At 46.7% G+C, this 14,487-nt stretch overlaps 2 protein-coding genes across 2 annotated transcripts; one reads left to right on the top strand and one right to left on the bottom strand.

Annotated features, from left to right (window-relative positions):
- Nucleotides 1-68: 68 nt before the first annotated feature.
- On the top strand, nt 69-5,169 carry LOC100837633 (trinucleotide repeat-containing gene 18 protein). The gene is made up of 5 exons (XM_003560309.4): nt 69-586; nt 2,170-2,241; nt 2,775-2,837; nt 2,925-2,984; nt 4,675-5,169. The coding sequence occupies exons 1-5, from the start codon at nt 155-157 to the stop codon at nt 4,867-4,869; spliced, it is 822 nt and encodes a 273-aa protein (XP_003560357.1). The 5' UTR covers nt 69-154; the 3' UTR covers nt 4,870-5,169.
- A 125-nt stretch (nt 5,170-5,294) lies between these two features.
- LOC100835305 (3-ketoacyl-CoA synthase 6) lies at nt 5,295-7,285 on the bottom strand. Its single transcript, XM_003563267.4, has 2 exons — nt 6,652-7,285; nt 5,295-6,390 (listed from the first exon to the last, which is right to left on the bottom strand). The coding sequence occupies exons 1-2, from the start codon at nt 7,224-7,226 to the stop codon at nt 5,502-5,504; spliced, it is 1,464 nt and encodes a 487-aa protein (XP_003563315.1). The 5' UTR covers nt 7,227-7,285; the 3' UTR covers nt 5,295-5,501.
- Nucleotides 7,286-14,487: the final 7,202 nt, after the last annotated feature.

Below are 14,487 nucleotides of genomic sequence, written 5' to 3'. Positions count from 1 at the left end.
CTTGCTTCTCTTTATTTGGCCATTTAAAAGGCCCCGGACGAGACGCCACGCCGAGGCGTTGTTGGCTCGCCTCCACGCCCCCCCCCCCCCCCCCACCCTCTTCAATTTCCTCCTCCACCTGCAGCCCTTGTCCCCTTCCTGGTGGGAAGAATCCATGGCGGAAGTTAACGAGGAGGAGTCCTGCCTCGCGGTGCTGGCGGAGGCGGCGGGCATCATCTGCTCCCTCCGCGCGGGGGACCTCGCCGGGTGGACCCCGCCATGGACGACCGGGCCGACCGCCGAAGCTCTTGTAGGACCGACCAAGGAGGAGATGGGGGCCTGGCCGGCGGTGACAAGGGGGAAGCGGTCGAGGTCGTCGCGTGGCTCGGGATCCGCCGCGGCTAAGGTGGGGAGGAGGAGGGCCCGCGGCAGCCCGGCGTCTCCCCTCGACTACAGCGCCGCGTCCGGCTCCGGCTCCGGCGTTTCCACGAGCGGCGGCGAGGACGGCGCCGTCTTCTGCTCGCCGCCAGCTCCTGCTGCGGCTGCGTCGGCGGCGGCGGTTCCCCAGTCCGTGCCCACCACCGCCGCCACGGCTTCTTCGGCCAAGGTACGTCCTCCTCCATCCCCTGTACTTCCTCTGCGATTCATGGTTTCATTCTTCTTCTTCTCTCTGGTCTCTGCCTCCTTCCTTCCTTCCTCGTGGTTGGCTACCTGCCTCTGCTTTGCTTTGCTTTCCGGTCCATGGCAATTTTGACCAAACTGCCCCTAGCGTGTCAGCACCCAGAGTCCTCTGCAGCAGCACCCAGAAGGGGAGAGCACGGATGACTTCTCGATGAAACATCGCTTTTCCACCCCTCTCTCTCTGTCCTCACCACCCGCTTTTTGTTCGCTCGGCCTTTTCTTCCTTTTTCTCCCTCCCACCTCAAACAACTACCTTTTCTCGCATCTCACATCTGCTCCTATCTAAATTCCAAATATCCCAGTTCGAATCTAAGTTACGCAGATCTTCCGCCTCCAGAACGAACAATCCTATGCCTATGAGCCTGTCGATGATCATCAGCCAGGGCACTGGCGGGTGTCGGTCTCCTCTGGAATTCTGGATCGAGACTGCAGTGTATCTGGCATGCACAAACCGTGCGCTTCGCAGTGTGGGAAGGAAAAAGAAAAAGTGGAAACTGTTTTGAGGATTCTTAATTTCGCATCTGAATAAACGTTTAAAGTAATAATGGTGCCTTTAGCGTGGTTGACTGACTCCTCTGCTACTCTTTCTCCGAGGGGCCAGTAGTCAGTAGTCGCTAGCCACGGGCAATCCACGAATACTCCAACAACTGATCTCTCTTCTCGGTGGCAAGGAAAGCCGGACCCTTTTATCCTTTCGCGGTTCGTTTTTCCTTTCGGTTTGTTGTTGCGGTGCGGTGGTGGCGGCCTATTGGGCGGCTGGCGTGGCGCAGCCAGCCAAGGAGGGACGACCGGTAGTCGGACGTCAATAAGGCGGCCCACTTGGCCTGGCTGCTCCACGCCACGTGTCGCGGCGTGCGATGCGGGCCCTGGCCTGACGTCTACCCCAGCAGCTCCTCTGCTCTCTCTCAAAAAAAAAGCAGCTCCTAGACGCACTTTTGGGTTTGGTTCTGTTCTACTGGCCCCACCTGTCATTGTCGATCGAGCTGTGTACGCGGGTGTGCGTGTACAGTCTGTGTAGTGCACGTCACATGCTCAAATAGAAGAAAGAAGACATGTTTGTTCTGTGTGGATATATACGGTGGCAGATGAGATCGATGGGCAGGTTGTGTTGTGCTAGGTGCCCCGGCCTCGAAAATTTCCAAATCAGCCGTAACGCGTTTCATGTGATTTTGGCTAATCCATAGTCGTTATTTCGAGCAACGATGGGGTTTGGTTCTTGGTGGGATTTAGTTTTGGCTCAATTGTCTTCTGTCATCGTCGTCGTGCCTTTCTTACACGGATTGTTAATCTTTGTTTTTTTTTTGGCTCGATTTCGCCTTTTCATTTTCTCGTAAAGAACATGCGTCCCATTCCGGTTCTTCCTCGTTTCATTCATTTTGGTAGGGCTATGGTGCGGTTTGGCTCGTATTCCGTACCTACGTTCTGTTTCTAGCACTAGTATAGCAGCTCGATCGTGTCAGGCTAACAACGAACTGATGGCGTTTCTTTAATTCTGCCGCTGTGCTGCAGGTGTGCTCCGCCGGAGTACGGCGCCCGCCGCCCCGGCCAGCCGCCCCCGGACCGCGCTCCCGGAAGAAGATGGTACGTACTGTACTCCACTACTTAACCCACACTCACCTGTATAACCGTAATCTCAGACAGTCAGACACCACTATATACAGTAGTCGATCGATAGCCAAGTAAAAGGACGCGTGTGTGGGTGAGAGAGTGAGAGAGATACTGTTCAAAGCGGCCGGTGCAACCACTGCTGCTGCGCTGCCATTGGAAGGGAAGGGAAGACCCGAGAGAGCAAACAAAAGTGGTACTGTACTGTAATCTGTATGTATCCAGAGGACAGAAGCGCGCCTGCACAGAAAAGATACGCAAAAAAAAAAAGATACGCAAAAAAAAAAATACGCACCCCGTCAGTCATCGCCACTCACCACTACCAGTGTACCACTACTGAATGGTCGGTCCTGTCCTGGACCAATGACGAACGATGTCAAAAGAAAACGAGAGAGAGCTAGAGATCCACTCCGCTTAATTGTTAATTGTAACATTCGGAAGAAGAAGAAAAAAGAACTCTGCTTAATTAACTGTTTGACTGGCTGACTGTGGTGCGTGCATATATGCAGAGGCTCCCGGAGGTGCAGCAGCTGGTGCGGTCCCTGGCGGCGGAGAACGACGGCCTCCGCGAGGTGAAAAATCCCTCACTGACGACTACTGTATTAATCTTTCCAATCTCGTCTTCTTACATATACTTTTGTCTGAAACAACATGTGCAGGAGGTGGAGTCGCTGCAGAGGGCTTGTTCGGCGCTGTCCAGGGAGAACGGCACGCTAGAGGTCCGTACTACCAATTATTTCCTCCGTCCGAATGCTAGTACTCCGTAATTGTATTTTTCGGTTAGTTTTAGTTGAGGCCTCAGAACCCTGAGTGAGCTTCATTTGCACACACATGCCTCGGTCTCGGTCAAATCCCTCTCCGCCACCGTTGCCGTCATCAATCTGGACGGTGAACGCAGTCGATAAGCTTTAGCCGGTTAAAAGGCAAGGACATAGATTTTTCACGAAGAAACAAAACAATTTGGGTCCAGAAATATCTTTGCCGCCGCATTATCATGGCCAGCCAGACATAACGCCGGGCCCAACTGCAGAGAGTGTAGAAAGACCTGGTGCCGACGCGAGCTGCCATGTTAAGCCGATCGTAGTCCCAATTTTTCCACATGTATTACTTGCCTTTTATTACATGTATCTAGATGTTTTTTAGGCATAAATACATTCATATTTGAGCAAATTTAAGTAACTTAATATGGGACAGAGGAGTAACAGTTATTCTTAAGCTGGAGCAACTTTGCTTGTGTGTCAGTGTGTGGTCTACTAACATCTCTGAACTCTGAACTGAACTGAACAGAGAACACATGCCCTTTCTTATCTCCAAAATGGAAGGCTCTTGTTATCCATCCACCATCTTTCCGGATACACCAGCTTCCCTTGAATCTGCAGCCAGTTCGGTGCACTACTGTTTCTCTGCAAATGGATGCACACTTGGACAGACAGCAGAGTAATAAAAGTTGTCTTTGCACTGTGCACGCACGCACGCACGCTATGCTTCGTTTCCTCGGTGGCCGAACGCTGTCCAGAATCTTCTTTTTCCAATAAAGAAGGAGCTAGCCAGGCCAAGTTGCCAACCTACATCCAAGTCTCCAACCTGCCTGCAATAACTACAAACAAATTAACACACCGGCTCGGCGGATCCCCAGGCACGGCAATCTCGTGCCCTTCTTCAATGCCCTGAATGCTGCCTTGCAGATGCAGCGCTGCCACAATTTATGAGCCAAGATGCTGGCGTGTTCTGTCGATCGGACAGAGTGGCCGAAGCCGGCCGGCTGACCTCGATTGCCTGTAATAAGTCTGTGGAGTACTGCCAAGTACCGTACTGTCCTACTGTGCTGTGTGTGCTGTGTGACCAACTGAATGCTCCATGGCCCTTGTTTTGTTTGGACGTTCCTTCACCTCTTGTGTTCTGGCATTTGCATGATCAAGGCGTCCGGCCGGCCTTCCACTGTAATGGCCAAACATCCTGGACCTACTATCTCCTGTTCCGGGCGGTGCTGCTGAATTAAATTCATAATAGCGCGTTGATCATACTGGTACAGTTGCTGACTGGCCGGCTAGCTAGCTCACTGTGCCACGGCGATTAATTGTAGTGGGTAGTATATCAGTGGCCGCTTTGAACCCTGTACCCAAACTTGATACTCATTTTATTTGTATAAACTGAACTTTTCTATAGATTTTAGAAGTAGGATATGTTTTTGTATGAAACTTCCAGACATATGAATTGCTCAATTTTCCCTGATAGGATCTGTAAGAAGAATAAAAATAACTGAATTACATACGGAGTCCAACCTGTATCAGTCTGTCAGGGTTGGCTAGTTACTTCCTAGCTGAATTCAAATGCTATCTAGTTTATAGCCATGCTGAACATACAAGAGAAGCTCGTACTAACATTTCCCTTCTTTTCACCAATTTGCAGACAAGGTTGGAGCACTCCTCGAGCAAGCGAAAGAGGACCGTTTCCGAAGAGGAGGATCGCCCTCGACAACGGAAGCCGATGCTGCAGCAGCTTGGCCAGCATGCGGCGGAGCACCGGGGCGCCCGGGAGGGCTTCGTGCTGCCCGATCTCAACATTCCAGCGGCGGCACCAGACGACGTCGGATCAGCTCCCTGACGAACGGCTGCGGAGCTCAGTTCATCTCCGGGAGAGGGACCTGTCTGACGCTAACCTGAAAAATTAAGTGTATAGGAGGAAGCCGGGGAGGGGGGGCACTATGACTGCGAGCTGATAAAAGTTTTCGTTTGTTTCGTTTCTTCAGGTGTTTACAGCACACGCTTTTGTGTTTTGTGCATGCAGTTGATGCAGATCGAGGAGAAATTTATGTAGTTCAAGTTTAACTTCAGGCAGAGTATTAGTTGTCTGGTTCGTGTAAACACAGGACTAAGTAAGCACATACTGTATCGTTTTGCTGAATCTGGTCGGAGTGTCCAAGTGTGATGAGTATCAGCAGGTTACTGCTAGTAAAACATTTTACACAGGGCCCTGTCGATTACAAGCTGGTTAAGATAGATTTGCTAATATTCCAAATTTCCAATTGATAAGCATGGTTAATAGCGATAGTTTCTTTCGGGCTATATATTTTTGAATCCACCAAGTCGCTAATATTTTTCTAAACATTTGATACTTCTCACGGGGCTCTCCTTATTGAATTGTATGCACCTAGACTGTTCACTCAAGAGTTCGAACTGATGGAGAGAGGCGGGAGCAATATATTTTAGCACTCTCTCACATCAGACATGGGTTTCTTAGACGACGCTGGGGATCTGCACCGGGTAACGGTGGATACAGTCGGCCCAGGGCCCGTTAGTGGGAGTGGCGGACGGCTTGATGCACTCCCATGCGACGCTATTGCACTCGAACCCAGCGCCGAAGGAGATCATCCACACCCGGTCACCCTTCTTCACCCACCCCTTGGCCTCTAGGTAAGCCAGCTCATACAACACGGAGCTGCTTGACGTGTTGCCCAACCTGTGCAGCGTCATCCGCGATGCCTCGACGTCATGGTCGGAGAGCTCGAGCCATTTCTGGGCCTCGTCGATGACACTACGCCCACCTGCGTGGATGCAGAAGTGCTCGAACGCCGTGTGGAAGTCCAGGATGTCGTGGAGCCTCGCATCGCCGCGTCCGCCGTTGGTCATCACGAGTGCCGCCGCCACGCGCTTGACGAGGCTAGACAACACGATGCGGAGTTTCTCGGAGATCGGAAGGACGAGCGGCGCGAAGGAGGCGATGTTGTCCATCAGCGCGCGCCCGGCGGTAGCAGGAAGGTGTCTGGAAAGGCGGATCGCGGTGTTGCCCTTGTCGTCCTCGTCCATGTACACGCACCGGTAGTCCGTGTCCCGTGCGGAGGTGACGGTGCGCACCACGGTGCCGAGCCGGAATCGGGCATTCTCCGGGGAGTTGGAGAGGATCGTGGCGGCCGCGCCCATGCGGAAGAGGCAGTTGGGGAGAAGCATCGATCGGTCCGTGCCGATGTAGTATTGCGACGATAGGATCTCCGTGGACACGATCAGCGCGTTTGTGCCCGGCGGCGAGATCTTGAGGATGTTCCTGACGAGGCCGACCGACACGAGCGCCGCGCTGCATCCCATCCCGGAGAGGTTCACACTCCGCACATCAGGACGGAGCTTGTACCTGGTTTTTTTTTTCCCAAGGCAGGTAATTTGGTCATATACTCCATTTTACTTTACACTTTGATAATGACCCTCTTCTTTTCGGCTTTCAAGACGTGCTTCTCTGCTCTACACAGTTTTCTGAAAAAGCCGTCCTAAATATTTTGCTAGACAACCGAAACTAATTTGGAAACCTAGCAAAATTTCACATGCGGGAAAGCTTGAAGAGTTTCTCCGAGAAGCCCATCCCGGAAGCCGAAAAGAAGAGGGGCAACAAATATACCTGTTGATGACCATGTCGGCGAGGGAGGGCGTGGTGGACAGGACGCTGCAGTTGAGGACGAGCACGTCCATGTCCGCCGGCTCCAAGCTTGTCTTGGCGAAGGCGTCGTCGATGGCGGAGAAGATGACGAGCTCGGCCTCCTGCCGGGACGCCTCCAGGCTCCGGTCGGGGGGCATGTAGTGGTACGCCACGGGCACGCAGGTCTCCTCCCCCAGCCCCGACCGCCGGACCAGCCGCATCATGAACTCCACGCTCTCATCGTCGAACAGGTACGGCATCAGCTTCGCGTGCTCCCGGCACACCGCCAATGGCGTCCTGTAGCAGGGCTGTGGCCGGAAGCACCCGTACTCCACCAGGTACACGTGGCCGTTGTCCCAGCGGCGCAGCAGCTTTGACATGGCCGATGCTAGGACGATGATCGCCGCCGTCAGATAAGCGTAGACCGGCGCCGGAAAGGAGCGCAGCCGGTCGATGAGCGTGGCGGCGTTCATGGCGGCAGGCGGCCGTGGCTGCATGGTCTGGAGCACGGCGATGGCCGCTGCGAAGCTACTGATGAAGACAAGCTTGTAAGCCATATCTTGACTTGATCAGGAAGCTTGGTTGTAGCTCCGTGACGTTGTGAGCGCATGGGGGGCCGGTTTTATAGGCCGAGAGAGACGATCACAGTGCATTATCGTCAGAAGGCATACATGATTTGTGCGCAAAGAAAAGAAAAGAAAACGAAAAAGAAAACTTGGAAGTGCTTTCAGGTTTTTAATACAATATTTTGGACGTAGCTTTCATCACCAGTATGTTTAAAATACTTTGATTCCATGTGTGTGACGATTATGTGTATGAATTTAGATTTGTTTTCAAAGTAGTATTACTAATGATTTTTATCGCTTCCTCATTATTCACACAGGCTGGCTTATTTGGTTTCATTGAGACAAAGTTTTGACCAAGAATTACTTGACTAATACTCCCTCCGTCCCATATTAAGTGACTCAAATTTGTATAAAAATAGACGTATTTATATACTTAAATATGTCTAAATACATGCATGTAATATTTCACCATTTAATATGTGACGGGGGAGTATATAACTTATGTGATAAGAAGACCACAATTATCAGTAAGAACTTTTGAAGACAGATCTATGTATTTCTGCCTCTATAGCTCCATACATTCGATCTTGTCGTGCTTTCTTTTGGTAGTTTGCATGCAGTGATTTTTGGGTTTATCCTTTGGTCAAAGTATTTAATAAATCATACTCATTGGCACAATATCTAGACAGTAATCCTGGACTTGTCATGAAGATGGACGAAATTTTTTTCTTTTCAAAATTTCACGTACACGTACTCACTTCCGTTTCGGTATACAAGGCGCGCTATTAACAAAAATCTGTATATATTTTTTTATATACAAGACCCTTATCTTCTCTCGCCAACTCTCATCTCAAACCATCCGATGCAAGTTCTACTAAATTTTTGACTAGCCAATGGATGAAAGTGAGGGATACTTAATACATAAGATCTATTGCTTGGTCAAACACTTTATACTTGGTTAATACTTAGTATTGTGATTTTGAAGATAGACCTTATGTACCGAAATAGGTAGTAAGATGCAGAATCTTATGTTTATCTCTCTCTATATACAGGGAGTGTCCCGCATTTCTCCATCCCTCCAAACCACACACAAGTACCAACTACCTTGATTTGAAATCTTTGTTTGACAACCTTGATTTGAAATCTTGATTTGAAATGTCACACAAAAGTCAAACTTTCACATTATGTACTACTGTGATAGAACAAATGATCTCTCACTTGCCCGTCTATATCATCCCGTCTGTATCAGTTTTTTTACTCTCATAAAAGACTTAATTAAATTAATTGGTGGCGACGGTTTGCGGCATGTTAGGATTGAATTGTTTGTTGATTTTCTACGAGCCACTGGGATTAGAACGAATACAATATTGCGTTCTAAGATAAAGTATAACATCCTTTTCAAACATACAGTACTTTCTAGTCATAGCAAACGTGTGGTATTATGCTAATAAATACATGATTGTTATGTCAAATCGATATATATGTATGCCTCTCTCCGGGTCAATCTATTGCCTGGTAGAGGTCGCCAGATCGGCACGTCGCAAAAGCACCTTTCCTTTGAGAGTGGTCTAATACGTATCTCCGTTTCTAAGAAGTCCTACCTTTGTCTGAGTCAAAAATTTAAAGCTAGATCAAGTTTATACAAAAATATATCAACATCTATACCAATATATTAAATTGGAGTTGGTGGTGATGATACGGGGCGTCGCGGGATGTCACTTCACCGAAATTATGAATCTGCCACTGCTGTCCCCACGCGCCTTTTAATCCCGACTGGCGTGGTCCTCAAGGGCAGAAAAAACACGTACTGCCCCAAAAAGAAAAAAAAAACAACAACAGAGCCCTCCTCGCTCCTCCTCTCCTCCGAATCTCACCCCCACCTGATCCAGATCTCGCCAGCGCCCGCCACCGCGTATGGTCGCCTCCACCAGCTCGTGCACGTCGGCGGCGTCCGTGTGCGGAAGGCGGTTGCGGACCCGTGGCTCCGTCGCGCGCTCCGACCGCTGCCTCCACCGGCTCGTGTGTGCCGGTGGCTCCCCGCGGGACTTGGAAGGCGATGTGATGAGCCTGAGGCCGGGATGGCGGTGGCCTCGCGCAAGGCAGCAGTGACCGCGTCGGCGAGAGCCATCGGTGGCCCTCCCGAAGGGCAGTGGCGCGCGGCGACCAGTGGCCGGACGCGATGTGTGGGCGGTGCGGCGAACGGGCGGACAAGGCTGTGAGAGGGCGCACAGGCGTACTGGGCAGCAAGTGGGAGCAGGCGGCGCGTGGGAGTGACGGGCAGTGGGAATCTATGAGCAGAGGCGATGCACACAAGCGGGCGGCCGCGCAATGTTCGGTGGCGGGATGAATCAGGACGGGGAGAGGAGTTTGCACTCAGGGTGGATGGAGAGGATAGTCAAAGGGAGAGCAAGAAAAATTGGGAGAAGTGATTTAAGAAATAAAATAGGGAGTAGGAGTAATAGGAGAGCAGGAAGGCTGCTTTATACTGCCGCTTGCTTTATATGATGGCTGTTGCTGCTTGCTGTCTTGATCGAAATACCGATGCTTGCTGTTTAAATCATCACCACATGGAAGGTCGAGCGGCTTGGACGGATGGAAGTGATAAACGTTATCATTGCTACATGTTCTTCATTATTCATGATTATATTGAGAATCACTTCACGAATTCAGCAAAAAAGTTAAAAAACGCTCACACATGACTTTTCAAGTGTGGTATGTGTGAGAATAGTGATAACCTGAAGATAGAGAGCAAAAGAGTTGAGTATGTGTCACTTTCTCTTTACACGAGATATAAAAACAAGACATGTGCAAAAGAGAAAGAGACCAGATTATAACCTAGAAAATAAACATATCATAATCGTTATATACATATGTGCCCATGAAACACATCAACATTTGATTTGACATTTTGATACAATTTTCCGTTGTTCCGTAGCAACGTATGGGTCTTTTGCTAGTACATATAGTATACCACATAAATATACGATGAGAAAATATATAGATATTCGTATAAACTTAGGCTGCATTTGGGGTGGATTCTCGTAATCCCGTTTTTCTCATTTGCTTTTCACTATTTTCTTGTTTGGCTAACCAACTTTTTCTTACTTTTGTGTGTATTTTTTAACAGCAAATTATAAAATAAATTCAGCACACAACAGTTCAGCAGTGCCAAACTTAGCTTTAGTTAAAGTCTAAAAAGTTCGATTTAGGACAAAACTAGAACACGTCGGGACTCAGGACATTTAGGAACGAAAGGACCATTTAGGGTTTTCTGCCGATATAAAATCCGGCACATGTGATCCTTATCAGCTCCATCATTTTTCTTCTGCATGCTTAATGAATAGCTAGAGCTTTCACTACCCAACTAACCTCTTTACAACGGTACAATTACTCCGTCAGTTTTAGTACAGTTTTCTTTCGCTTTTACGGTATTAAATATGTTCGTATAATTGTGAATATGAAAAAAAGCTGTGATAAAGAAATTCTGTTGGGATTTTTTTTCCTGGCCATTTTTTTTCTGTCCAGTCAAATATTGTACTGTACGTACCAGTAGCATCCAAAAGCTCGGCCACATATAACTCGAGTGGGCTTCCAAGAAAACAAGGCCTTGCTGGAGCAAACCCAAATCTGTGCGTGGGTCATCATGGACCAGTTCAGCGCTTTCGTCGGCTTCACAAAACCAAGTTAAGGGCCAAGAAATCCGTCTCAATTTTATCGAGGACGGAACTAGTGAGTAGCTGTGCACCTTCCTCCTAGTAAGAGTGCACGACTTATATATGAAAAGTCCAGCTGCCCCCATCCAGTAAAGGAAAGATCTGGTCTCCGCACAACACGTGACGAAAAAAGATCCCCACCCTAGCTGCCTGACGCGCGCCAGCCAGGCAACACACATCGCGTCCCCTCCCCAAAGGTGCACGCACACAGAATTTTCCATGTTCCCAATGCCTGGAACACAAGAGAATTGAAATCTGGCCAGGAAGAAATGAAGTTGGCATGCTGCAGCTAGGCAATTAACTTGATCAGGCAACACACACGCGCGCGAAAAGAATTTTGCATGTTTTTCAATCCATGTAACACACCAGAATTGAAAATCTGGCCAAGAAAATTAAGTGGGCATGTTACAGGTAGGCAAAAAAAACTTGATAAGGCAACACGAGAACACATGTTGCTTAGGCCAGAAAATTTGCTTTGCGTAGAACACAAGTTGCTAAGGGACTAATGCATTTAGCTACTAGATTGGCTCCCTCTGCTTATTTGCAACTTTTATCTACTGAGCTTGCCTCTTGATCTTGTGAGTTTAAAACAAAAAAAGCAACTAAATCGACTACTATTCATCTATAAGAACATATATATGGAAAAAGCAACTATATTGTGGGCACATTTATTAGAAAAAAGAAGAAAGCAACTATATCGTCTGCTATGCAGTTATGTCAAGCAACTATTATGCTATTAGGAAAAGCAAGAAAAAACATCCGAAAAGGCGAATACTAAAATGGGTGTTGTGGCCACATGTATTAGAAAACAAAAAAATAACTATATCGACTACTATGAATATATATCAAGCAACTACATGCGGAAAAAACAACTAGTATGGGACAAAAAAAAAGCAACATTATAGGCACATGTGTTAGAAAAAAGAGAGATGTGCACCTATACCAACTATATATGCTATTAGAAAAAGCATCTATATGAGCTAAATTTCTGTATAAACATCAAACCTATTCCTCTGCTATATGCACTTGTGTATAAAAAACCACACTGAAAAAGACTAGAGGGGGAAGAGACATAACCATTGCATATTTATGTTTTGTATGGAAGAGCAAAGAAGATGGAGCAAACAAAGAGAAGAAAACATCTGGTATGAAGAGCACACCCGGAAGTGAGGACAAGCAGGTGGTACATCTCCTCAATGGACAGAGAACAAAACGCTGACTAACCAATAACTAAAACTATAGAAGGTGGCCCGCATATCATCTGGTGTAACAAAAATTGATAGAGATGCAACTTTTACTCAAAAGATAGTTGAATGGTTGAAAAAGCAACTAATTATAACAGAAGAAATGAAAAAGCAAAAGCTGAATGCTCAATGATACAGAAATTACATCAGAGAATTGACTCCCTAATATATTTCTAGTCCACGGTTGACGGGTCAGAAAAACAACTATATGATAAAAGAAAAAAAAATGTAACCGGTGTAAAAAGAAAGCAACTATATTAGCCGAGACATGCACCAACATTGCTTGTTTCCACCTATATTAAAAAAAGCAACTATAAGGCGTTATGTAAGCGACGAACTACTTAAAAGCAGCTACATTACATAAGTTGTAACCTATAAGCAACTAGTAAAGAAAGGGCCTAAGAAGTAACCTAAAACACAAAGTTGCATTAAAAAAACTATATTTGCTAAGGCATGCACCTATATTAGCTTGTTGTCACTAATATTAAAAGAAAGGAAGCAATTATAAGGCGGTGTGTGAGCGACTAATAATTAAAAGCAAACTACATTGGCTAAGTTAAAAAAGCAACTTTAGGCTCAGACGTGGTTGTTAAAAAACCCCGACTAAATAGGTGGATCTAAACATATATATATATATGCAACTAATGAATAAAAGGTAAAAAATAAGGACAAAACTAACCTATATTAAAATGAGGCAATTATAGGACATAGCATGAGCGAGCATATTGAAAACCCAGTGCATGCGCGGATTGAGTCAAAAAATGAAAAGGCAGGGGAATCACCTCTTGCCTTGTGCCCCTGCAAAACAAAAATACATTGTAAAGAAAAAACGTTAGCGATGATTAGCACAGGGCTTTACAAAAGGCAGATTTCTGTGATGAGACAAAAACCAAACCTGCAACATGCTATCAACCCGTTATTAATTCTAATTGGCTGGTTTTGTGCTTGAGCACAAGCTTTGTCTGTACTTACATTGGTACTGAAACTGCAGGTAAAAAGTAACAGACACTAGTTAATTAATTTAGGTACTTCATCATCAAGCCGTGATATGTAACAGCATAGCTGTTTAAAACTAGGTTGTTGTTACTGTTGAAATTCAGCTACTCCCTCCGGCCGGAATTACTTGTCGAAATATTACATGTATCTAGACGCTTTTTACACATAGATACATCCGTATTTGAACAAATTTGAGACAAGTAATACCCATCAGTGGGAGTAGAAAGTTTAGCAAAGTGGCAGGCATTTTCTCTAAAGCATCAATATCACTGTATATGTTTTGTAAGTCTCCTATGAGGAGTTGTCTCCTGTTTTAGGGCAGTGATCATTTGGCAGGACATTTTACATTGCTGATCTTTTGCAAATAAACCAAATATCGAGCGAATAATTTCTGGTTCATTTAAGTCATTGTTTCATGCAAATTGTGTGTATCCTGTACAGTGTGGTGATTATACTTTAATAATCAAGTGAGGGCTGCAAGCTAGTGTTTATATAAAGCTGCTCTTGCATAAAAAACAGAGCAGCTTCTTGACACCACAAGGCTACCAAACATGAACTACAAATATGATTTTGTGCATGCACTTGAGCAAATTCTGAAATGAACTACTAAATGTTGCCTTAGATTAGAGCAGTACTTGTTGAGCCGATGATGCGACAGGCAAGAAGATTTGTTTCTTAGCTGGAACAAAACACATTTATTTCCCCTATACATGTGACTCTATAACATGTACAGGCAAAACTTGCCCTCCTGTACAATCTTGCAAAAATTGTGTGTGTTTTCGGAGGGAATTCCCTGAAGCAAACAACATCTAGGTTAGACAAAAAACATCTCTAAAGCAAATACCTCATGTCTCAAAAACTCAGAGAACCCGTCTGTGTTCTAACACTCAAATGGGCGCATGATTTGCCCCAAAAAATCTGCGCCCCTTCCACAACAAAAGCAAAACTACTCGAGGGATCTAAAAACGGGGAAAACATCAGGCTGAAACACATGTTTTGGGGAGGCGAAAATCTGAAGAAAAACCACGTGAAAACCCAAGACCCGCGACTAGACGACACACATGCCACCCAAAATTGCCAACAAAGTGGAGCATTATTTCCCCCCGCAAAAACCAGGACAAATCCCAGAGGAAACATAGAGGGCCTCTCCCCTGCCACCCGTGTTCTACACAATGAGATAGGTAAGAAATAGCATGTGAATTTGCCCACCAAAACCCCCGCTGCGCCATCCTCTCGCAACAAAATAGGGGCGCTCCAAAGGGGATCGAAAATCTACACCTAGATCCAAACCCAACAACT

The sequence above is a fragment of the Brachypodium distachyon genome, chromosome 1 (assembly GCF_000005505.3).
Source record: "Brachypodium distachyon strain Bd21 chromosome 1, Brachypodium_distachyon_v3.0, whole genome shotgun sequence".
In the NCBI taxonomy this organism is placed as follows: Eukaryota; Viridiplantae; Streptophyta; class Magnoliopsida; order Poales; family Poaceae; genus Brachypodium; species Brachypodium distachyon.
The sequence above is the reverse complement of the archived record's forward strand: the minus strand, read 5'-3'. Positions and strand labels throughout refer to the sequence as shown.